Raw genomic sequence first — 26,032 nt, 5'->3', positions numbered from 1 at the left:
CTGATCCAACAAGCATGTAACACAGGTATCTACCAGCAATCACACAGAATTTGGGGAGGGGGTGGTCAGCTAGAATGAAGACCCTAGCTTTATTTCAGGCTGCTTGCAGCTGGCCTAATCCTAATTAACCAATCAGAAGCATTGCATACACTCCCCCTCAAGGTTCTTTGCTCTAAATGATGCAATGTAGGTGCCAGACTCCCTCTAGCTTCTGACCTTGAAGCTATGATGTCATTTTGCACTTGCATGCTTCCATTCTACCTTTGAAAACTGCAAAGTCATGCTGACTGCACTTTTCAGAGACAGGCCCTCTATGCTTAACCACGCCTAGAAAAACCTGAAGAAAAGGTGTAGAAAAACCAAGAAACAGGCTATGGTAGCCCAGTTTCTTGGCAATCCCCTTGACAAGTAAGAGTGTTGGGTCCCCTTGGTAATAGAGGGAAACACAGAAGGCTGAGCTGTTCCCAGGACTGCCCGCTCCAAGTTGAGAAATTCATGGAGATTTGGAGGTAGAGCAGGGTATAACACCATTGAGCCTATTCTCCAAAGCAGCCATTTCTCCAGGGAAACTAATCTCTGTTGTCTGGAGATCAGTTGGATTCTGGAAAAACTCCAGGCCTCACCTGCTGACTGGCAGCCCTAGCTGTTCCATTAAACGCTAAAGCTGCAGAGGATGACTGAATGCTAGACCTCAGGTGTTTTGTGCCTTGATTAGCTAGTAGTGGTAGTACTGAGAGAGAAAAAGTTGCAGCGATGACTGGAGAAAGGGAAGGCTGGCTTGGATGGAGTCCCAGGGCAGCTGCATAACTTTCTCCTTCTCATATGGGCAGAGACGAGGGCTTGCAAGACCCATTTCTTCACAATCCCATTACATCATAAGCACACAAACAATTTATGCTGAACACTTACAGGCATGTTGTTCTTTGTCTTTCTCCTTAATAATTTCCTCAACAAATCTGTTTTTCATATTCTGTAGTCTGTTGCAAGTCTGGAATTTAAGCCAGGAAAATTTGAATAGCAGCCACTGAAGTTTAATCAGCTGGTTTATGGGGTATTCAAGCTTAATTAGGCAGAAGATCTTTTTGCCACTTTTTCTTCACCTGGGGTGAGAAATGCCCAGAAATGGCTCAGTAATTTTCCTACAGATGCTGCAATCAACTACTAAAAATTGTCTATTTAATGTGAATCAGCCATAGCATCGGCTTCCTACAACTTAATGTCCTCCTTTTTTTTTTGCATAGCACAATTTAATTTTCCCTTTAACTTTCCAGTACGCTCTTTGAAGTTTGTTCTTTGATTGTATTCATAATCTTTTCCTTTTTGTACAGTGTAACCTTCCAGTAGTCAAAAAAAATATTTTTTTTTAAAAAAGGAATTTCACTATAAGCAAGTGTCAGTGGTGGCAATCAGTGCTTCTACTGTCAGTTCTACTGTCAGCATGAAGACTTGATTAACTGTGCGTTTAAGGTCTTTGTGAACCGTTTAGGTTCCAAGATCTCTGAATGCACAATAATACATTATTTTCAGCTCATCTTGCTTTATTTTTCCATAAAGACTGCGACATTATTTAATCTAGGGACAGTAACAAAAGAAATGTTAGGCCACCTGAGCTAAAAAACCACTGGAATGAACAAAAGAAGCAGTCTTTTTGTGAGGGGGGTGTTGTTTCATTTAATCCATGGAGACATCAGTGGAATTGCATTCATATACTATGACCTTTTATTTTAAGGTAAGCGATCATTTAAGCGGGTCCACCCCCTTAGCCTGGTGGCTCTGACTGGTTTTCAGGCAGCAGTGGGAGATTTTCCTTGTTGATATATATAGTCGGCACTCCTGTCGATGCCCTGGTTAACCTCTAGAATGCAGAAATGACCCAGGCAACTAAGACAATTGTTCCCAGGTGCACCCTCACCTCTCTAAGAACCCAGGCAGCCCCTTGGTTTACTGAAGTGTTGCAGAAAATGAAAAGACAGGAGAGACGTTTAGAGCGACAATGGAGAAGGACTCAGGACAAATCTGAGAAGGCACATGCTAGAGCTCATTTTAAAGCTTACTCTGGGCAGTGATTGCGGCAAAGAAACAATATTTCTCAGCCACCATTGCATCCTCACAGTGAAAACTTGAGAACTCTTCCAGGTGGTCAGGGGTCTATTGGGTTCTGGCCTACAGGAAGAGGTTGACTGCTCTGCAGCTCACTGTAATCATTTTGCAAAACACTTTGCAGATAAAATCTTTCACATTCAGTACAACTTGGACTCTTCACTAGCAGTGACAAGATCAGATGATCCCAGACTGCTTATTTGTCCCGTTGTGTGAGATCCGTCTCAGCCTGTCCAGTCTGTGAATGTGGTCAGGATTCTTGGAATCTTGAAGTTTCAAGCATTTAGAACTCATCTATTACCTTGGTGTTAGGATCTAGAGGTCATCCCTGGCTGAGCTGAAGCTGTGCTCATGGTCACTTCTGAGAGTTAAGATGGAGACCAAGTGTATAAAGGTTTGCAGAAAAACAGAGACGGCTTAATCTTTTATGGTGAACGGCAAAAATGGCCCTTCTTCCTTGTGCTCTAGGTTTTATAATCTCTCCCCTATTGCACCCCCTCCCTGTTCTATTCCTTTCCAAAGGGTCTTTCTTTTGACCCCTTGTAGCTCCATAGCTGACTAAGGAGCTGGTTGCCTATTGTGCTTCTCCAGGACATGGCCGCTTGCATTTCTAAGGTGCTAGATGGATCCGTGCTTGTGAGGAGAGTCATCCTCATTCTTCCTTCTCTTTCCCCACTGCCAGCCAGCAAAAGGTATTTTATAAACTAAGAGTCTGTACAGAGTGTGAAGGCAATTATCACACTTTTGGCTGGCAAAAGTATAAGCCATAGTCATTTTGCTTTCAAAAGGGTCTCTTAACAAATCTTTAAACAGTAGGGAAGTTTGCAAACGTCTGATATTTTGTAGGGGTAACTGCTGCAAGTAAAACTGTAGATTCATGGAAGAAGAAGCAGAATATATATGTTGCTCTTACAGAAAATCAGGAGGAAGAGAAGATCTTACACATCTTAAACTTTTTCCAGCAGTCCTTGTGAACCCCAAAAATCTTCTGCTGAGGATCAGGGTACCCTCAGAAAATGCAGCCTAGCCTAAAGGGAGTGGCTGCAGAGAGGAAAACCAGGCAAAATCACCTCCTCGTAGCAACACTGCCAGAGAAGAGTGTGTTCCATTGTCAGCATAAGAGGAAATGGAGGGGCAATGTTACTCAGTTCCCCATCCACTCTGCAGCCCCCACGCCCACTGCAGTGCATTTTAAAGAAGGTTTCTCAATGCTCAGCAGAGGACTCTTAGGCTTTAAAGGAGCCTGCAGAAGGAAGGATGGGAGGATCCCTTCCACCATTCTTTCCATGATTTTTTCCCACAGGATCTGAGACTTCATCACATTTATTCTGCATAAAGCAAAAAAGGGGGGAAAGGGCAGGAACATCCTCTCATGTTTATAATGTCTAATTTTTCTCCATGGGCTTTCCTACCTTTGTGTGCGTGTGTGTGTGCGCGCGCGCATAGGTGTGTGTGTGTGTCAGTCACATTCTATTTAGTGAAACATTTTCAAAGCCTTGCCTAAAGCACCTTTTGTGATTATATGCATCATTCTATAAAGGTACTGCACATACTTTTATGTCTGATCACGGCTTTGAATGTTACAACAGTGGGGGTTTTACAGAGTCAGTGACACTCCGTTCTTGCTTGTAATTCCCCCATGAGCTCTGTTACTTTCTGTGCAACAATGAATACGCGTCTCACCATATAGAACAGGGGTGAATGAGGATGTTAAAGTCACTAATACACCATTTTCTGTAAAGCCATCCTCTAGTCCTGCTCAAGCTACAAATACTTATTCCCTGTGCAACAGAATCATGTTTCTTAACTGATATCCTATCGTGGGTGTTCACTTTCCAGCTGCACTGGGATGTTCCTTTGGGCAGTCATCAAAAACTCGAGTAACTGTTAAGGGCAGTCTGCTGATATTTTAGGAAACACGTTAAAAACAATTCTTTTTCTCTTATACCTTCAGTCATAACTAGACTTCTAGAACTTTTCCAGAACATGTAGGCCAACTCTGATTCTTCTTTCCCACTTCTCCAAAAGAATGACTTTGCAAGAATTAAAGTTGGCAAGAAGGTTACTTTATTATGCATAATATTTGCTTTATTGTGTTGTAATTATTATGATCATTTTTATGTTTTAATCAGATTTTATATTAGGACCAGTGAAAATTTATTTTATTTTGTTTTTATTTATTTATAGTCCGCCTTTCTCACTGAGACTCAAGGTGGATTACACAGTGTGAGTCAGTACAGTTAATTTCAAAGACATTTCAATAAACAATGTAATAGGTTATATAAATGCAAAATTGTAAAGATTTAATAATTATAATAATGACATTCGATTTATATACTGCCCTTCAGGACAACTTAATGCCCACTCAGAACGGTTTACAAGGTGTATTATTATTATCCTCACAACAATCACCCTGTAAGGAGGGTGGGGCTGAAAGAGCTCCAAGAAGTTGTAACTGAACCAACGTCACCTAGCTGGCTTCAAGTGGAGGAGTGGGGAATCAAACTCGGTTTTCCAGATTAGAGTCCTAATGCTCTTAACCACTACACCAAACAGCAGAGTTGAAGAAATGCTGAAACACAGCATGAGCAGTTCTAAGCCTGACATATTAAACAAAATAGAAATTCCCCAGTAGGATCATATAGCAATAGATGGTACACAGTAGTAAAGTCTATAGTCCCTACCTCTTTACTGATATGTTTTCCTTACAGTACAGCCCTCCTATCTGACAGTCTCTCTACAGGAAACAGATTACATGAGGATGCTCAGATGAAGGGAGACAGTGTTAGCTCAGACAGATCAGAAGGCTCTGTCAGTTTCACCTCTCTAGTGAAAGAGGAGGTGAAATTGACAGAGCCTTCAGGGAGGCAAAGATGAAATAAACAAACCCTCTGAGCAGCAATCTTTGCTGGCTCTGTAGAGAGGGGAAATTGACAGAGCCGTTGCCTCTTTTTAACTGCCCTTCCTAACTTAACATTGCGTCTCCCTTCACTTGAGCATCCATGTGTAATTCGTCTCATGTAGAGAGACTCTGAATAATTCAGTTTTGCATGTATGTACATCATGTGCCATCAAGTCACCTCCAACCTATGGCAACCCTATGAATGAAAGACCTCCCAAACATCCTATCATTAACAGACTTGCTCAGATCTTGCAAACTGAAGGACATGGCCTCTTTTATTGAGTCAAGCCATCTCATTTTGGGTCTTCCTCTTTTCCTACTGCCTTCCCATTTTCCTAACATTATTGACTTTTCCAGAGAATCTTGTCTTCTCATGATGTGACCAAAGTACTATCACCTCAGTTTTGACATTTTAGCTTCTAGGGAGAACTCAGGCTTGATTTGATCTGGAACCCACTTATTTGTTTTGTTTTTTTTGGCCATCCATGGTATCTGCAAAACTCTCCTCCAGCACTACATTTCAAATGAATGAATTTTCTTTTTGTCAGCTTTCTTCACTGTCCAACTTCCACATCCATACATAGTAATGGGGAATACCATCGTTTGGATTATTTTGATCTCAGTCCCCAGAGAGACATGAAGAAGGGGAGCTTTTGACTCTTGAAAGCTTATACTTTGAAAAATTTGCTGGTCTCTAAGGTGCCACTGGACTCAAACACAGATTCCCCTGTGAATTCCATACAGAACTTACCATAACTTTCTATGATCTTTACCCAAATACTTGTGGATTTAATAGGTTCTTAGTTCTAGATATTAATGCTGACACTGAAGGCTGAACAATTTCTGAATATCTAACAGTTTCAGTAACAAGGTCAATGCAAAGACCTTTGAAGTCTCCTCTCTCCTGCTGTGCCACAACTGCTACTTGAACTATTCTATGTGACAGCAACAGCAAGGAAAGCACCTTTCTTCTTTCCAGTGAGCTAAGAAGAGCTGATAGTGCACGTATTTATCTGGTTTGATTTACCTTCATCTCCCCATTCTGTGCTTTGAACTATGAAATGTCTGTTAGTAGAAACAGGTCTAAGCAAGCTACAATAGTATCAAAAATACATCATCTATATACAATCTAGGAAATCAAGTAGTATGTTAGGCTATTATGTTTTCTGCATATAGTGAATATGCTGAAGAATGCAGAAATCTCTTTTAAAATACTCTGAAGCAAACGTAGTCATCACATTAAAAATAAAGAAATCACTTGGTCTTCATGGTGAGGAAAATGAAATGCCAATGTGTGCTGGGATCAGAGAAGCACAAAATTGTAAGGGAATTCAAAACTCACCCACTACAACCTCTGCAATGTTTAGCTTCTTTACACTCAACACATAATCATTTATCTCTGTTTTTTTTCCTTATATGAATGCTACTGAAAGAAGACTTCTTCAAGAACACTGTTCCATTACTCAAAGGTTTTAGAATTATGAATTTAAATCCACTATGCTGTGTGAGCAATCTACTGAATCTTGTTTTATTGTTTTATGATGTGCAAATATTAAGGATATTTTTTTTGAAATGGCACTAAATAGAAATGCCTATTTTTTCCAAGGCTCCAAACAATTCATATTTTACATGAGAGTTAGTCCTACTGAACTACGAGAAACTTACTTGTGGCCAAACATACATAAGCTTGGACTGCAACTCACTTTATTAGTACAAAACTGTACATGTTATTAGTACAATACTGTATTATTTATTTTATCATATTTATATCCCTCCCTCCCTCCCTGCAAGCAGGCTCAGGGTGGGCCACAACAGGCTCAGAGTGGGTCTGACTGCTAACAGAGAATCCAGAAGGGAGGAGGCAATATTTGTCACCTCCCAGCCCAGCACCAATGGGGCATACCATCCTTCTGCACACTCCCTCCCAACTCACACTACCACCTTCTTAAGACCCTTGAAGCCAGGCGACACAAGTGGGAGTAAGCACATGATCCCAGCCTACTCATGCAAGCACAGCTATTACCCAACACCAACAAATTACAGAGAACTCTGGCATTCCCTAGGCTCCAGAGCAGCACAACTAGAGAGTAAGCATGCATTCCCTCCATAGTACTGCTACTCCACTGCTGCCCAGAACTGCTGGAAGTCCATAACACCATGAGCTTGTAACCCCTCATGCTGCTGCCACTCTAATACCAAGACAGCAGCAGCATGAGTGTGCGTGGGGTGGGGGTATTCCACTCCCTTGCCATGCTCCCACTGCTTGGGGCAGAAAAATGAGTTGAGCCAGCACCACGGTTCAGGAGCACCTTCCAATTCTTCACATGATCACCTGAGCCTCACCTAAACTCTGTGAGACAGTTCTATCCTGAGCATCAGCTTTCCAAACTAGCATCAACTACATTGATCTGGATTCAGTCTCAGCTTGTTGATCCCCACACACTTGATCACAGCATTCATATGCTGGGTCCAGGCCCAAAGAAGTTACTTCTAGAGGTTTTGTAAATGACAGGTAAAACTGGGTATTATCAGCATATTGATGACAACAGCCAGTTCTAAATCTACAGACAACCTCATTCAGAGACTTCCAATTAAAGAGCCCTGGAAAGAGGACAGAGCTCTGAGGAACTCTATACTTTAGACTGCAAAGTGATGAATCAACCTCTCTGATGCAAACCCATTGTGAACACTGTGGGGAAAGATTGGAACGATCAGATTTTTACCTCTTTAAACCCCCCTCCATTTTCCAAATACTTTAATTATTTTATTTTATTTTACAACCCATAGAATCAAATACTGCTGACAGATATCCACATTAGAGAGGGAGACCAATCCAAAGCCATCCATAGAAAATTGACAAGCAGGTACGTTTGGTGTAGCGGTTAAGAGCGGCAGGATTCTAATCTGGAGAAGTGGGCTTGATTCCCCACTCCTCAGCTTGAAGCCAGCTGGGTGACCTTGGGTCACACAGCTTCTCAGAGCTCTCTCAGCCCCACCCACCTCACAGGGTGATTGTTGTTGTGGGGATAATAATATGCTTTGTAAACCACTCTGAGTGGGTGTTAAGTTGTCCTGAAGGCAGTCTATAAATCGAATATTATTACTGTATTATTATAGGTGCTTTGGCACATCCAGTCATTCATCAGAAAGTTTGGGGGGCACATAAAGAGTTGCTGGGAGAACTGGGGGATCCAATGAAATATGAAGGAGAGAGATAACATTAGATAGAAAAACAGCATTGTGAAAAAGAAGGCAACATCTTTAAACATAAGAGGGGTTGAGTCTTCATAACTAGGATTTTATTGCTGGGATTTCAGAAAATAAACATCATAGTCTTTAAAATATGTTTTGCCTTCTGACCTCCACTAGTGACAAAACTTGACTAACAAGGAGCCCACATTACTGTTTGAAACAGCCTGCAGCTGCCTTAGTTCTCTGCTGAGCTAATGGAAAATAATGATTCTATTTTCTCTTTGCCTAAACTTTAATTTCCACTCAATCCCTCACAGGTTTAAATCTGGAACTAGGTCAGCAAAGCATTCTGTACAATTCTTGTTCTATGCAGTTTGTGATACTGACCTATGCAGATTTTATCATTGCTTCCTTAATGGTGGTAAAGAATAAGGTGTTTCTTCTGAGCTACCATATATTTAAACTGATTTTAAATGACATAATTAAATCATTTTGTGCATTGAATGGGAGTGGAGAGTGGAATAGCAGATACACTGTCTCATTTTCAAGAAGAGAAATAGAAACCTGACCCATTAAAACCTTTGCCAAAAGAGCTCTGGGCCCTTAGGAACAGAACCATAACAAAACTCTTGAGCCAGCTGTTGAATGCTCTTAAATGGATTTGATCACAACTGCATTCTATCCCACTTCCTTTGGGCAGCATCATGTAGTTGTTAGAATGTCAGACTACAATATCGGAATCTCAGGTTCTAATCCCCATTCTGCCAAGAAAGCTCACTGGATGACCTTTGGCAAGTCATGGACTCAGCATAACCTACATCACAGGTTGGATGTTGTGAAGATCAAACAGAGCAGAGGAGAATGATGTTGTGAAACCCTTGAGATCCCTCCTGGGGAGAAAAGTTGGGCATATATATGAAAATAAGTGTGAGGGAACTGGTGACCCTGAACACCACTGACTGGCCCATAGAGATGTGTACTTGGTAGATGAGACTCCCCTAATCATACATCTAAGAAAGCCCAAGACAGCCTAACACAGACAGGGACCTGACATCTGCCTATAGCAGATTCCTGGTCTGTACCTAACTGCTAGCCTTTCTCCTTACAATGAGGCAGGGTGATCCTGCTCATCTAATATTGTAACTCCCCTACTTCAGTACAATTTTTTTGCCATTTTTAAGACCAGTATGGTGAACTTTAGTTTACTCCACAAAGAGTTTGTCCCACTCTTTTAGGATTGGGAGTCACATAAGTCATCACATGGGGGTTGTCTGGGGCTAGCTTCAAGGCTTGAGGATAATCTGTATACAGCTGATGATGGGTTTTTATTCAGTAAGGGAAATGACATCTGGTTGAATGAAAGCTGGTCTCCAGGAGCTGCTACATTCTGCTTTGGTTTGGTGCAGGAGACCTACAGCAGATCATTCTTTAAATAGAGATAAGCAGTGGCATGTACACCAGCTGCATTCCCAAAATGGTAGCTGTAGGCAGCATAAAAGGCACATGGACCTCAACTGCCTTTCTTCCTCTGCAGTACCCTCAGCAGACAGGCTGGGTCTGTTTCTTCCTGTCAGTCAGACTATCAATAATACTTCAGTGTCCCTGCTACCTTTGTACCAACCTGGTGAAGCTGTAAACAGCAACTGTTTTGACCTCATTCCAACCTGCTCATTCTTCTCTCTCTGTGCTCCCTTGAGGGGGCACAATGTCACCCCTTACCTCAGATGGTTTTGTGATGCACCTTCCTTTCCCTGAACACTGAAGGTCGTCTGACTGGCTTCCCGCAGGCAAGCATGTGCTGATTTTCACTATCACAGTCAAGCGTAAAGCCACAATGCATTTAGCAATGGAATCATTCACAAAACCTGAGGAAAGAGATGAAATACCGCCTTGTTAGAGTATTATAGTGCCATTGTTAAAAAGAAATGAAGTTATTGTAAAATTACTGATGTGACACAATGTGAGGTAAAGATTTTAGAAATCAATGGATTCAAGCTACACCTTCAGACTTCTCTCTCAAACCTGTATGAATTTCAAAGTCCCCTAAGGCCATATGTCAAATTGATCTAGAAACTGAGGAGAGTTTTAGAAGTTGTTTATGATATAGCATGTGGGTCTGTTGATCGATTAAAAATTGCCAGTGAGTATGTTCAGGCTTTTCGGATCACTTCAAATGGCTGCCAGCAGCAGTTTGGGATTGATTTATATCCAATTCCCTATTTATGTATCATTTATGGCAATCAAGGATCTACTACAGTCATGATGGATTTATGGGCAAAATAATACTACTGTCACTTAATATAGACAGTACATTGTCGTAGAGCTTAGTCACATATTCTTATCCCAGAAAATGCCTACTTTAAAATAACTGATCAGAAGCAGACATACCAAATGTTGCACTAGCAGAATATCTAAATATAAAATCTTATGACAACACATGCACCAGTATAAATGTCTAGGTGAGTGAACCTCCTTTGATAGTAGGCACACTGTGGGAAACAATCATCTTCCTTGTATAAAACATGATTTCTTTCTCTTTTTACTTAATGTATAGTATATATGGAAACCAAATGAGAAATAGTTCACTTGCTTATGCTGTTTTTACTCATCTGACGCCCATAACCTATTTTCTACACAACTGCTGACATTGCTGAATATGACTGAAATACATATATATGGTAAGGATTTCTTTCAAATGAAACAGCAAGGACTTTTAGGAAATGAGTCTATTTTTATGAAAATTATCCCAATTATGGAAAAACAGCCAAGAACTGAGACAGAAAAATTCAAGTGTTGAACTTTTGTCTTGCTCCAAAACAAATCTAATTGAGGAAAAAGTAGTATTTTATTTTAAATTTTAATCCTAATGTTATTCCCATAGCGATAATACTGTTTTACATGGTTAACAGAGCTAATCCAGAATCCTACATACTTGCACTTTTTAAAAATTAGTCTCATAATACTTTTGCAAAGATATATTTCAAATACTAGGGAAATTCTGGACATTGTACTTGCTCTGATACTTGTACAAGTAACACCATATCTAATCATGTTTTGGGAGGAAGAGAAGAACAAACTAATGGAGTCACATGGATCAATTCTACAATAGCTTAAGTAAAGGTACACTTGTACAGACAGAGTCTACAAGGGGTCATCATGGTCCATAGCCTATTCAGAGCTAGACAGAGGTATGGCTTCAAGGCAGGGAACAGTTCCATGGTTCATCTGCTTTGCAGGCAGATGGTTTCAAGTTTAATCCCCAGCATTACCAGTTTAAAAGATCTGGTATTACTGATGCGAAGGATCTTGATGTGAGACCTGCAGAGGCTCCCCTTCCTCTAGCTGCTGAGAACCAGCAGGAGGAGGAAGAGGAGGAGGAGGAGGTATTCTTTGGAGTGAATTTGGAGGAATGTGAGTTTTCCAGTCCTCAAGATCACCCCCAGGGCCCAGGGGTTGTTGGAAAAACTGGGGCTGGGGTGAGCCTTCCCGTTTCCTCTGAGGCCAGTAGCAGACCTTTCAGAGAGAGGCAGGAGAAGATGGTGGAAGAAGAGGAAGAGATGGATGAAGTGCCTCCATGCCTCAACCCCTTTACCCTTGTCAATCTCTTTCTGTCCCTCCATCCTAGACATGGTGTGTCTGCACTGAGTATCTCGCAGCAGGCAGCTCCTGGGTGCTTGCAGCTGCAAGGCAGCATGGGTGCCCCTACACCTATGACATCTGGAAACATTTCCAGAGGATGTAGCCCCCTCCCCCAGCTATGCATAGTGGCATTCAAGGAAAAGACTTCAATCGACTACCAGCCTGAGACAACATTTGAAGAAGCACCACTAGGCTTTGCTTCTTCAGAGGGAGATGGCTGGTGCTACATGGCCACCAACAAGCCAGTAGGAGTTTTTTCCTGTGACCACTTCTGGAGTTCCCCCTCCCCCAGATCTCCTGTAGGGAAGAGACACCAAGCATCTTTGTCAGAGAATTTGGTGGGAGTGGCACTAGTGTGCCAAGAAGAGGTATCCAGAGGGCAACAAAGTGGGAAACTCAGAAATTGCCAAGATGAGCATCATAGATGGACACTCCTTTTCCATGGTCAAAGATGTCAATTTCCACGAGCTGGTCCAAAAAGTCTGCCCTTGGTTCATACCCCCTGCTCACATCATGCTAAGCTGGTCAGTGGTGTCCTCCCTTTACAGGGCTGCCAAGGAGTATGTGAAGGCACGGTTATCCCATGCTGCTAGAAGTGTGCAGTTCACATTAGACATCTGGATCGGTATGCATTTGTGTCATGCATACCTCTCAATGACTGTGCATTGGTGGCAACCAAATGGCCTTCTGGGTGGGAGTGGGATGACCAGCATCAGGCGAGGTCAGAAGGAGGCTGCTGGGTCAGTTACTACAAGGCTATGATCCACACCAAGGTTCTCAATGAGGTGAACATGGCAGACAACATCTCTGTCACCATCGAGAGGCAATTACAGGATTGTGTAGGCAGGAACGTCACCATGGGATACATGGTGACTGATGGTAGCTCAAATATCAAGCCAGTGGCAGTACAAGTGGGCCTAAGGTGCATCTACTGTGAGATCCACAAGGTTCATCTCGTGGTGAAGGACACTCTGGGTCTAGGTTCTTCTGACTGGACTGGAAGCTGCAGCTCATGAGTTCTAATGAGTCATCCTGAGATGTCAGTGTATCACAGGTCATTTCTTAAGCAGCATGAAAGCAACTCACTAATTGTGCCAGATGATGGTCCTGACAGGTGTACTGGAGCATCACCTAATCAGTGACGTTAGCACTTGCTGGAACTCTACCCATGTTATGCTCAAGCATCAGGTGGAGTAGTAGGCTTCCCTCATGATGTGGCTCTTGGAGAGAGACATTTGGATGGGAGAGAGTTATGCCGAGAGGACTGGCTGACCATCTCCCAGATGGTGGAGGTCTTTAGGCCTTTTAAGGACTTAACCGTCACAGTTTTGTCTGACATGGGACTATGAGTCTGGTCATTCCTCTGGTCCAGTTACCTCAGAGGAAGATGGTCTCCTTCCTGGACCCAGATGCAGGATATGAAGACTTGTTACAGAAGTGCAGGTGCTTGTGATAAGGATGCAAGAGGGCAACAAGTCCTGCCTGCAACCTTTCACTGAGAAGAAACCATGCATGTTGCTAGCCATCTGTCATCCACGCATCAAGGGCAGTATTGCCAAGTGAGGCAGGAGCTTGAGTGAAGAGCTCTCCCACCCCACCACAAAACCACCAGTTCATCCAGCACATGGACCTTGACACAAATCTGTGCAGAAAATTTTAAAAAGCAAGTGTTTGGTGGTTCTGGTGCCATGTGGTGCCAAATGTTTATAAGGGTAATTGTTTGGTTCTGTTCTGTAGGGTTCCCCTATTGGCCTGGCTTCTGAGAGTGATACTGGTTCTGTTGAGCTTACAAAAGTGTCTTTTGCTTCAGTTTGCTTTTGGTGGAGTTTGCTGGTTTGACACAATTCTCTGGTTTGATGTTGATCCCCTTGCTTCACTTTGGTTCTGTTGCACTTTCTCCGGGTCAATTGGGACTGTGTCTTTGGCTAGTGGCAGCCTTTTCCCTGTGTATTTCTGACTGAGAGCCAGCTTGGAAATTTTTTCCCCATAGGAAGCAATGGAGAATGGTGGGGGCACCTTGTTCAGGGGCCCATAGAATTGGATCCCATGATCCAGTCTTCCTGAAACTTGGTAGTAGACAGTCTAAAATAGGTTCCCTGCAAATTTGAAGGCATTTGCTTGAAAAATTCCCCCCAGTCACCCCCATAGTTTTCCCCATAGGGAATAATGGCCAGATAAATGCAGGATTCTCTAATCTTGCCAAACCAGATTTGAGAATCTTGCCTAGATTTCAGGGATACTAAATTTTTCTGGTATCCCTAAAACCCAGATCTGGTTTAACCATTTTTTTTTGGTGTACACCCTACCACACTTAACCACTGGAACTTCCACACAATAGGACTTTATAATCAAAGTGAATTTCATTAAAAACTTACATGATTATTAATAAAATAGGAAATACCAAAAATTGTATTAAAAACAAATTAGATAAGGTCTCTTTACTGCAGGAAACATTAGGGAAGGAATTTGATATCTCTACTCCTCAGCATAAATAATGTGTGAATGTTTGCCTTCTATAACCTTGTATTCATTTTCTCTAAACTTAAAAGTATGGGATTTTAAAACATAAGAAAAAATAATGGTTTTGCCCCACCTAAATTTTGTCAGTCTGTGTTTAAACTAAACAATTAACATCATATGCAAGTTGACCTGAAAATAAACTAGAGGAGACTTCTGAGAATAAAACTTGATATAGGATGTCATAATAAAACTTCATTGTACAAAGAGGTAAACGGTATAGTTAAAATTCACTCACAGGATTAATATTAATTTTTTCTGTCACAGTCAAAAATTACATATCTGAAGATGACTGGGATATTTTCTTAAATTCACAAAATTATCTTCGGGTTCACTTGTCTGAGCCAACACTTTACATGCTCTTCAGGAAAGCTTCCTGAAGGAATTTTCAATCGCCTTCATTTTTTGTGTGTGCTTAATCCTGTTAAAATGAAGCCTTTGGCAAACTAGTAAAATTTATTCTCACCAGAATTTCACCTTTTCTTGTCATTTTGTATTCCCTTAGTTAATCTGGCTAAAACATGCACATTGCTTCAGAACTGCATTAAAAACCTGCTATCTTTTTTGTAGCTATCAGGTAGGAGAATAAGTTTAGAAACATGTTTACTCTTCCTTTTTCTGTAGGAAAATAATGTAGCTAATTTTATAATGAAAGGTCCTTTTGTTTAGTTTAACTCTCTATGATCAGGTGAATTTAAATTAATGAAATCAAACACTTTTATGCTGAAGACCCATGAGCTCACACACCATACTCTGGACCTTAGGTGGTCCTAAGAAAGGTACTGTCCTAAAAGTGGAGAATATGAAGCTGGGAGAAATGAGTAAGACATGTAATGGCATAAGGCAAAAGGCGACACAGAAAAAGGAGCAGAAGGAGAAGGACATTATCAAGTTCATAAGATATTTACAAAAGAAACCTAGAGCAACACCCAAGGAATTATAGTGAAAATAAATTGCAACTATGAAGCAAAGCAGAAATCTCTTTGTGGGCATTCTAGAGAGCATGGAAAGTTCCTTCAAACTGTGGAAAATTCCACAAACCACTGTATGATTAATGGCAACAATTGTACTTTTTAGTTTTGCAGGATGATACATTAAACAGGACTGGTTGAAATATTTGGCAAGGTGGCAGTTTCTAAGCAACAAAGACTAACCCTAATAGAGGGGTCACCGTTGACAGGTTTAAGGAAGTTTCCTACACCGTGATAACTCACAAGTATAATTCTAGTCAAAAAGAAGCTACTGGCAGTCATACCCACCATCATGGGAAACTGATTGTTCAAGTAGTGGGCCAACGTTTAGCACTGTGCCATATTTGTATTAGTCTCTGGACTATTAAACAGTATGGACATGCATGTTCAGTTGGCAGAGACTCAGTCTTAAATCAAAGGGAGAGGTTTTAATTGCCCGCAGAGCAACTTTCTATTGTCCCTGCTGAACTGGCTGCTTGAATTCTTTATTCCACTCAGTACTACTCTGTCAGGATTTGACATGGAAATATCAGATCTAGTCAAATAGTGAGTTTAAGACCAATTAAATCCTACCTGGCCTTTACTGATCATATTGGGTCATTAGTAGTCTTCATGGGAAAACTGCTATGGTAACTTTAATATTTGTGCTTATAAGAGTTGCACAGTGTTGGGTCCTTACAACATTTGTGAACCAAAGAATTCTTCACAGAAAATGACTAGCAGTTCTCATATCTATCAGCACTTCCTATAAATCTGCTTTTAAAAGGAGAAAAATGCCACTGAAATCTTTATCCCAGTTTATGGGGGGCGGGGGGGGGAATCCAGAAACCAGTGCCTTTTCATGTTTTTATATTCCTGCTCTATTTATTTTGCAGAGTCTGACTTAGAAATAAAGCCACCTTGTGCCTCATTAAGTGATGGCAAGAAAAGATCTTGAACAGAAAGTCTTCAATTTTCAGCTCAGTGGGGCTTGAAGTATTGAAATACCATTTGGAATACAAGTTCTTCAATTGCTGGTTAATGGCCTCAAGAGTCATATATGAATTATTTCCAAAGTTGCGTAACAGTGGGATATTATTTCTGGCATAAATTTATTTGAGGCAAAACACCAAAAGCTCATTTGGGCTAAAAAATGTTAAATCCCAGTGCCTGGGGGTTGTTTCACAGGAGGATCTCGGGTTCTTCAGTGGAGCTGGCCAGGATGGCATTTGAAGAACAGTTATATTCCTCTACAGGTTGATGCAGCTATGAGATCCAGGCTGATGAGGAAATCTTTCACTCAAATAGCAATTTTGCATAATGCAGAAAGATAATGAAATGGGTTGCTAGTTTACAGCACCCTTTCGTGCACCCTCATTTGTTGAGAATTTCCAAACTATAATTATAAAAACTCAAAGCCATAGGTTATCAAATGGTGGAGGGCCATGGCCTGCTGGGCTCTAAGCAGAAGAGCGCTGGGAAGTCCAATAACTCTTTTTAAAGTACCATTTTGCAGCCTGAACACAGAAGCCTTCTACTGTTATGAGTCCATCCATAGCATCTAGACAGTTATTCTAGCTACAGTGGTGGGCATAAGGTCTGCCATGGATTTTAGAAGGGACAGCATCATAGCTTCCTCCTTGCAAAGTGAGAGATCTATGGTGGCAGCCTGTGAGGGGCAGATTGCACAGTACCTTGGAATCTTGTTGGTGGATTTAGCTGGCTTGGTGGGTTCCCACTGTCCCTTCCCATGCAATCCTGTTGGGTTGTGGTTGGTTTCACTGTTTACTCATCCACTAACTCTCCAGGATTTGATGGCTGTGGCTGATAGGGCTTCATTAGCAGGGAAGAAATTGGGAGCTTGCCAAGTTGCTTTTCTCAGCAGCACCATCTTCTCGGACATAATCAGAGCAAGCTCATGCTTGGCAAATCCTCATCTTTTCATTGTCCTCGTTGGGAATTTTTTCTAAAGGACCAACATGATTACATGGGTTTTTAAAATCTGAACCACTTAAATCATTATTGTTTCTACAATTTAAATGCTTCCTGTAGTGGGATTTAAAATGTCAACACTATATATAATTTCTGACAGAATAAACTCTTCAGATGAGATACACATTTAGGTGATTGCTTTTAAAAACAATGTGATTTTCAATGGAGAGGTATGTTTTTTTCTTTATTTTGGGCTTATTTTATCAAGGAAAATAAAATAGATACCTTACCCCTTTATCCTGTCATGTAAAAACCCTGTTTGCATTGGCATTACATGCCTTCTTCTGAAAAGATTCGTTTATAGCTCTCTTGCTGTTCACAGCTACAAAGCTGCATGCTGAATCACTTACTACAGCAATGGAACAAACAGAATCTGTTGAAAAGCAAACTGTCAGGGAAGCAGCTCAGTGGTCTCTCATCTCTGTAATAACTGCAAACAAAACCAGCACATTTTAAATGTGTTTAAAATTAAAGAGGGGAGCGGCTCGATTAGCAAATCTATTGAATTGACTTAATGACAGCAATGTAGCCAAATATTGTGACTCCAACTTGTGCATCTTTGTGCGCAGTATGCTCACTTTAATAATCTTAATTATTATTTTAATTAATAATAATTAAAATAATAATTAAGATTATGCACTTGTGGATATGAGTGTGCACAGGGGTAAAAATTTGGATTTCCCGCTTTAGTTTACCCAAAGCAGGAAAATGATCTGTAAAACCCAAAAGCCAAAGCAGCAAGCTACTTTCACTTCGGGAATTTAAATTGCTTCAATATGCTTCCATATGCACCCCCACTTACCTGTCCAGGAGCAACACCAGCTGGATGGCAGGGAAGGCTGGAGCCAGCACCTCTGCCACCCATGCTGCCTCTTCCGCCTGCAGCACCTTCTCTGCCACTGCGGCAGCCAGAGGGGCAGCGAGGAAGGTCACAGCTAGTGCCTCCACCACCCGCACTGCCTCTTCCACCACTGCCGTGGCTGGAGGGGCAGCAGGGAAGGCCAGAGCCAGCACTTCTGCTGCCCTTGCCACCTCTTCCGCCACAGCAGCAGCCTGCGGAGTGGTGGGGAAGGCTGGAGCTGGCGCCTCTGCTGCCCACTCTGCCTCCTCCGCTGCTGCAGCAGACAGATGGGCAATGGGGAAGGCCACAGCCGGCAGCATCTCCACCACCCGGGCTGCCTCCTCCGCCACTGCAGCAGCCAGAGGGGCAGCGGGGAAGGCTGGAGCTGGTGCTTCCACTGCCCGCACCACCTCTTCTGTCACAGCAGCAGCCTGTGGAGTGGTGGAGAAGGCCAGAGCCAGCACCTCCACTGCCCACACCTCCCCCGCTGCCATGGCGGACCGCTGGGTGGTGGGGAAGGCTGCAGCCACTGCCTCCGCTGCCCATGATGTCACTGCAGCAAAGGCCCTGAAGCTTCCCAAAGTGATACAAATCGCTTCAGGAAGCTTTGATTCAGGGGTTCTGATTCTGCATGCTGGCCCCAATTCGGAACCCCCAAATCTTTACAGATTGGGTCCAATTCGGGTATGTATCCCAAATTGGATACCCGAAGCGCACACCCCTACTTGTGGATGCATCAGAGTTCCATGTATGCAACCATACCTACAAGTGCTCTGCTTTAACCAAATAATTAAAAGCTGAGGTTTCCCAAGGGCAACACCTAGAACAGGCCTGCTCTGGTATACAAGCAATGTCAGCATGCATGGTCACTATTAGAGGTGAAGTGCAGATTACCCTTCCGCATCATGAGGTTCTTGGATCTGTTCAGTCCTTACTTGTGGGCAATCAAGATTTGGTAAGATTCTTGCCCCAGCCTCCTCACCACAGGGATAAAGTTTCATCAAACCCAGCGTGCACCACATTTCTTTGAATGATGTATCACCTTAATGTTGTGACTGGATATCCCAATCACATATACCCTGCTTTTCTCCCTAGTAGGGACCCAAAGCACCTTGACCTAGATAGCCAAGATGAGCCTGATCTCGTCAGATCTCAGAAGCTAAGCAGGGTCAGCCTTGGTTAGTAATTAGATGGGAAACCTCCAATGAAGACCACAGTTGCAGAGGCAAGCCACTTTAGTTAATTCTCTTGCCATTAAAACCCCACCACGGGTCACCATAGGTCAGCTATGACTTGAGGGCACTCTGCATCACTACCACAGACCCAACGCAGCTTTATCACCATTCTTCCCAACTAATTTTGATTCTCACAGCACCATCTCTGTGAGGTAAGGTTAGGCTAAGAGAGCTGGACTGGCTCAAGGTCACCTAGCTAGCTTCCATAAGAGAATGGGGATTCAAACCTGGGTCTTTCAGAACTTAGTTCAACATGTTAACCACTACACACATCCAGAGATGCATCAGAGAGTCATGGGCATGTAGAAACAATGAGCTGGTCCAGATTGACTTTTCCATTAACAGAAGGCATTTCTGTGAGTGGAATGGAACTTTCCAGCCTCCCCACCCTGAACTCTCAGAAATGCTTGTCCTGGCAAACAGGGGACCCTTTCAGGGAGCTCAGAGGATGGAAACAGGAAAAGGGGAAGCAGAAGAGTTTGATCCCTCTAATGGAAGTTCAGTTTTGGATCTAGCACACTGATGTTCCATGCTTAGGAAGTGGAAAAGCCCAAAGTTTTACCAAGTCTTTTAGCAGGTTCAGAATTCATTAATCATATTTGATCAGATTTGAGGCTCATACAATTTCAGCATCTGTTGCTTCCAAGTCTCCAAGTGCAATTGTTAAATGCCACAGTAGATTCTAGATGATGAGTAGAATTATGCTCTGACCTTGATTTCTTTCTGTTGACTAGCCACCTTCTGCTTCCCCTTTTCTGTTGCTGTCCAAACAAAACTGTATTTCTTATTACTGGTGATGACAGAGCTTGTGGGATCTGCACTTAGTGTACTGCACACTTAACATTTTCAGACTAAAGACATTTTTTTCTCTTGGAAACAGAAAAGTTGCTGAAGGGGAAGAATATTTTATAGTAGGAAAATTGCCAGAAGGGAAAAGGTTACGCACGCACTCCCCTCCTCTGACATTCTGCTGCTCCCAAGGCCACACATTTAACATACAAATGACCATGTGTCATATCTAGCATATACTCAAATCCCCGTATTCAGAACTGGAACAACAGAACTGGAACAACAACAGCCCCTTTTTGTGATTCCAATGGGATGAAGAAATTTGGTATTGGAAGAATATGCTATATGTGTGGATTAATTGGTGGTGCAATGTACCATCAAGTCACAGCTGACTTACTTCCTGTGAATTTGGACACAAGGTGAGGTGTCTGTAACAGATCTTATCTCTGATATATATTGAATAATATATGTTGCAGCTGCTGCTTGACCATAACGAAGCAATGTGTTGTAACGGCAAGAAAATCAGAATGTCTTATTTCTATTATACACAGACACAGACACACACACACACACAATTAAGGAACTTAAGCATGAACTACAAAATAAACACAGTTCTTATGGGCACACTATATAAAGAACCAGTATCGCATAGTGGTCAGAGTGTCAGATTAGGATCTGGGAGGCTTGGGTACAAATCCCCCTTTCTGCCATGCAAGCTTGCTAGGTGACCGTGGGCCAGCCACACCCTCTCAGCCTAACCTATCTCACAGAGTTATTGGAAGGATAAAATGGAGGAGAACAATGTAAGCTGCTTTGGGTCCCCACTGGGGAGAGAGGTGGGGTAGAAATGAAGTAAACAAACAAACAAGAGTGCCCTGTAAAAGAAGCCAGAATCGCCCTGCTTGAGGAAGAAGAGGCCACCAATTCCCTGTTTTAAAATGGTAATCATCATAACTTAGGCTTCTTTTTGGAGCTATGCACATGAAGACTAAGGGTACTGGAAATGGCTGGGAAATCATCTGTGTCACACTCACTTGCACATAGATTTCTTTATCCACCTATGAGTATATGCATAAAGCCTTGCTTGCACTTGTATATGCAAGTGCGTATGTGGATTGGGATGACAGATTTCTAAGACTAAATGAATTGACACAGGCTAATTAGTTTGGTTATGTTAGTTTGTTTATTATATACCCCTATCTGTTTATCTAAATAGTAGTGTCACTGGCTTCTATGCCAATCTCAAAAGCAGCAAAATAGATAAGATTTCTACATACATAAAAATTAAAGAACTCCCAAAATCAGGCTGATATGGACTTAATAAGAGCCAAACTTGATAGTATGGTTTCTGTGAGTCTGTAATGGGGGCTTGTAGATACACTGGGGCTTGGAGTTCCCAGTGGCAATTCCTTTTAAAATTGCCACAGAAGCCCAATCCGGTCTTGTATGGGGAGAAGAGGGCCTCTGCCTCCGCTCCGATCACACAGTTTACCCAAGCTGAAATGGTGGGAGAGTGTTATTTGCTCCATCGCAGGGGCTCCACATGCACTGAAACCCTCCAGCACCGGAGTCCTCCTGAGCTGAATTGAATTCTTGTGGTAATTTTAAAGGAGTTCCCACCATAAATTCCAAGCCCCAATATGACAGCAAGCCCCCATGGCAGACTCACATAAGCTATCACATCTAAGTTAGATCTAAGCTCTCAGAAGCATAGAACAATGGGCTAGGTTGAGTGTGGTTACAGAAATGGGAAAGTTAGCATGTTCAAAACTCGGAGCATTTATAGAGGAGGGAAATCTGGGAACAGACTGCCAAATTATTCTCCCCTCCAGCAATTCCTCACGTGCGGTTCCTCCAGCTTGTACATATCTATGACTAAACAGTGTCTTGTGGCATCTTAAAAATAAATAATAAAATAATAAATATGTTAGCGTTTCAGATGCCACAACATTTTGTAACAGATTAACAAGACATCCTCTTAGGAAATGTATACATATCTATGCACATTAAAGTCTGTCATGTTCACAATTGTATCCCTGGCAACTTGATCCTCTGACAGGGGGCTTCTCTCAAGGTGTAAAACACACCCTTGTTTTGACAGTACAGTTCTGGATCTAGGAATGTGTGTGCATTTTGTGTAAGTGTCACATGCAGATTAACTGGCAGTAAATACTTAATACCCAGCTTTTCTATTATGAAAGCTTCTGGGCCTAAAATGGAAGTAAAAATTCAGGCCAGTCTAGCTATATTTACATACACAGATAAGCCACAAGATCAAATCAGAAATTGTTTCTTGGTAATGCCGACAGAATGCATTGTTTCTAGAACACAAGTTTGTTCACTGAGTCACTGGATTGGCTAATTAGCACCTTGGTAGATTCCTGTTGAATTCCTTTCAGTGGCTTCTAAGCATCTTTAAGAAAATGTTAATTTAGTAAATTAGACACCAAGGGACAATACATAAAAGCAAATAATTTACTTCCCTGAATGGTTTGTTTTTGAAGCATTCAAATAATTTGGAAGAACTTGCAAGATATAAGCGAGTTAACAAACTGAGAGTGCAATGCTGTTCAGTTACACCAGCCTGAACCCATTGAAATCAATGTTCAATTAGCTTAAATTTTGCAGCAATGCCTCAGAATCAGGCTGGTGTGCACTGAAGATCAAAGAAAAGAATGCATTGATCTTTTAGAAGTTCATTTTAATGAGAAAGGAGATAAAAAGAAGCTAATAAAATCTTATTTCCATAGGATTAATTAACATAGAAATTCACAAAATGCTTTTCAAAACTCATTTATCCAAGCAGGAAGATACCTCCACTGCAGTCTTTGCATTTCTCAGGGGAAAAGAACATAACTTGGTAGCTTGGTATTTACATGAAGCCACTGGGCTTCATGTAATTTCATCAGGAGGTTTGGGCTGCAGTGGTGCCAATATGCAGATGAAACTCAACTCCACTTTTCTTTTCCATATAATTCCAAGGATGCTGTTGATGTTCTAAACTGATGCTTGGAGCCTGTAATGGGTTGGATGCGGGATAATAAGCTGAAACCTAATCCGAATAATATAGATGTTCTCTGGGTTAGCAGAAAGGTTGACCAGCAATGTGAGATCCCCTGTCTTGGATGGGGATACACTCCTCTTGAAAAGTCAGGTTCACCGCTTAGGAGTACTGCTTGATACAGCAGTCACCTTAGGAAGTTAAGTGGTTGCGGAGGATCAGAGTGTGCTTGCCCAGCTTTGCCTGGTATGTCAGCTGCATCCATTCCTGGTTCAGTCAGATCCAGCCACAGTGACCCATGCCTTAGTAAAGTCTCAACTGGACTATTACAATGCTTTCTGCTTGGGGATACCTTTGAAGATGTTTGTTAAAAACAAAATATCTACATAATAGTACCAAAATTATTAACAGTCAGATCAGCCATAAAATTAACCTAATAAGAACAACTAACATACACAGTATCTGGAACCGGAGGCAGAGGTACCCGAGAATGATCCAGATTAAATCCAACCGTTTCATTTTTTTACCAGCTATCAGAAGGGAGAGCTCAACTGGTAGATGCAGAAGAAAGGCCCTTCCTTCTTAAAGTAGGCTCTCCAACCTCCCACGAGGAACAAGGGCTGCTACCCTCCAGCCCTGCTCACCTGGCTGACAGGGGTGGAGGCATGGAGAAGTGCATGTGCTCCCATGCTCCCCCATCATGCTGGAAAATTACTTCTTTTTTTTGGCATGACAGGAGAGCTTTGGCTTGTGCTGAAGCCAGATTCCTTAAAAATCCGCTCCAAACTGATGATTTTTGAGGAATCTGGCTTCAATATGACCTGCCACTCCCTCACAATGCCAGAAAAGGTCATTTTCCATCGTGATGGGGATGTGCACAGGAGGTAAGTACCCCCCACCCCCGGCCCTTGCCTTCTTTGTTTGGCCGCTGGAGGCCCTGGCAACTCTATTCTAAAGCCATGTTTTGCCAGCCAACCTCCAACAGATTTATGTGTGAAAATCTGTTTCTGCGCATGGTTCAGTTGTACTAGACTGGGAGCCACATTGTTCAGAAATGACAAACCATTAAACAATACTATTTAATTCTTTCTTGATTATGGAGGGAAAATTGTTTCAAGAAAATAACAAGTAGTTATTACCATGACTTCCGTTTTTACATTCCAGTTACAAAAAAAAAAAAACCTGCCCTCACGACTTCTGTACACAAAAGAAATTTCTCAAAGTAATTTTTAAAAATCTTTTGTAGAATTTAAATAATCTATAACTACTTTTTCACAAATTTAGTCATTAAACTGAATAGCCCATCAAAAATGATGCATTTACAGTATATAGATCTGTTTTGTAAGTTTTTTGATTTAGATAAAAATAGATTAGAGGACAGTCCTGGCCCTCAACTCACAAGAGGCGTTGGAAAGGGAGAATGATTTGCATCGAGGAACAAAAAGACAGCCAGAGAGGTCTGACGCTGCCTCTCTCTGATGGAGTTGGGTGGGGGAAGGAAGACCATATAAGGGACTCGTTACAGTATGTGAAACTGTTTTGTAAGGTTTTTTTTTTAATTTAGACAAAAACTAATTAGGGAGAAGGGACTGTTACCATCGACCCTCCATTTTTCTAGTCTCTGTCCCCCTCCATTTTACATTTGTGAACCTTTTGTTTCTGGTACTCATAAGAAACTCCTAAAGCAGTGTTTCAGGCCAGTTTGCAACATGAGAGAGAGCAAATTGAACAGCAGAGGAGACACCATGCCAGGTTACATTACAAGCCTGAAAGGCACAACAGCAAACTCAGAAAGATTCTGAGCTAGCCAAGCATTGAAAGCTTTTAGACAACCAAGGTGCTCTTGGCACAACAATACTCTATACTCCTTGCTATATTCCCACCTAACAAAGAAATTAACAGTGACATCAGCCTCTAACTAATGAAATGTATTCTTTAACATGACTCCTGGCATGTACCACCTGCACTAGCTTCTGGTGCTCTAGTTCTTGGTTATGAAACTAAGACCACTTCTAATGTATCTCCTCCCCACCTCAGGACATCTTTTCCATAACTTATTTGGAGACATTCTCAACACAGGAATTTCCTCCACCACACTTCCAAAGACCGTTTTTGTGTTTCTGGAGCTCACACAAATTCCTTACCTCTTCTCAAGCCTGCAAAACTCAAGTCATTTATTTCCTATTATTCCACCTCTATATCAGAAATTGCAATAATCCTCCAATTTCGGCTCAGCAAGCAGATCTTTGCTGCATACCCTAACTATCGGTTCCTTTGCTATGCTCAGCTGCAACTAGTACAGCTGATTTCACATAGTACTTCTTATAGATCCCTACTTGGATTTCTACCAGGACTCATATTTGGCCTTGGGAAGTTTGGAGTTCTAAACACAGGATCCAGGCTGTTGATGGAGTTGCCAGAGAGAGGCTCCAGAAGTAGCAGAGGTGAGCCTGACTAAAGACAGAACAAACACTCCAACCTGGACTGAGATGGGGTGGGAGGGGCCAGGAGGCTGCAGAACCTACCCAGCCCATCCATCGGGTAGGCCAGGAGAAGGGCCACCCAGGAAGGCTGGGTTGGGATTAGGAGGAGACTAAGAGAGGAGAGAAAGGGGAACCTAAACATGGAACTCCTTTAAATCAGGAATGAGAGATGGCAGAAGAAAGGTTATCTTCCCTAGACCTCATTAAAACAGAACAGAGCCCAGTACATACATGTCTCTCTGGCCACCCATAGTAAATAGCCCTGCTAAATCACATCAAATAACTAATCTATTCCAGTGTACTGTGTTTGACATAGACAGCTAGATGCATTTGGAACTTGGAAGCCCAGAAGTACTGCTTTTTCCCACTACCTGTATACAGACTGAAAAAA

At 42.0% G+C, this 26,032-nt stretch overlaps 1 protein-coding gene across 1 annotated transcript in view; it reads right to left on the bottom strand.

Annotated features, from left to right (window-relative positions):
* Positions 1-26,032, bottom strand: part of DNER (delta/notch like EGF repeat containing) — a 206,892-nt gene that overhangs the window by 84,066 nt on the left and 96,794 nt on the right. The window contains exon 5 of the mRNA XM_054983178.1: positions 9,914-10,059. Coding sequence (XP_054839153.1) covers positions 9,914-10,059 — 146 coding nt within the window. The remainder of the gene's footprint in view (positions 1-9,913; positions 10,060-26,032) is intronic.

The sequence above is a fragment of the Eublepharis macularius genome, chromosome 6, assembly GCF_028583425.1.
Source record: "Eublepharis macularius isolate TG4126 chromosome 6, MPM_Emac_v1.0, whole genome shotgun sequence".
Taxonomy (NCBI): Eukaryota; Metazoa; Chordata; class Lepidosauria; order Squamata; family Eublepharidae; genus Eublepharis; species Eublepharis macularius.
Note: the sequence above shows the minus strand (reverse complement) of the source record. Positions and strands in the feature narration are given on the sequence as shown.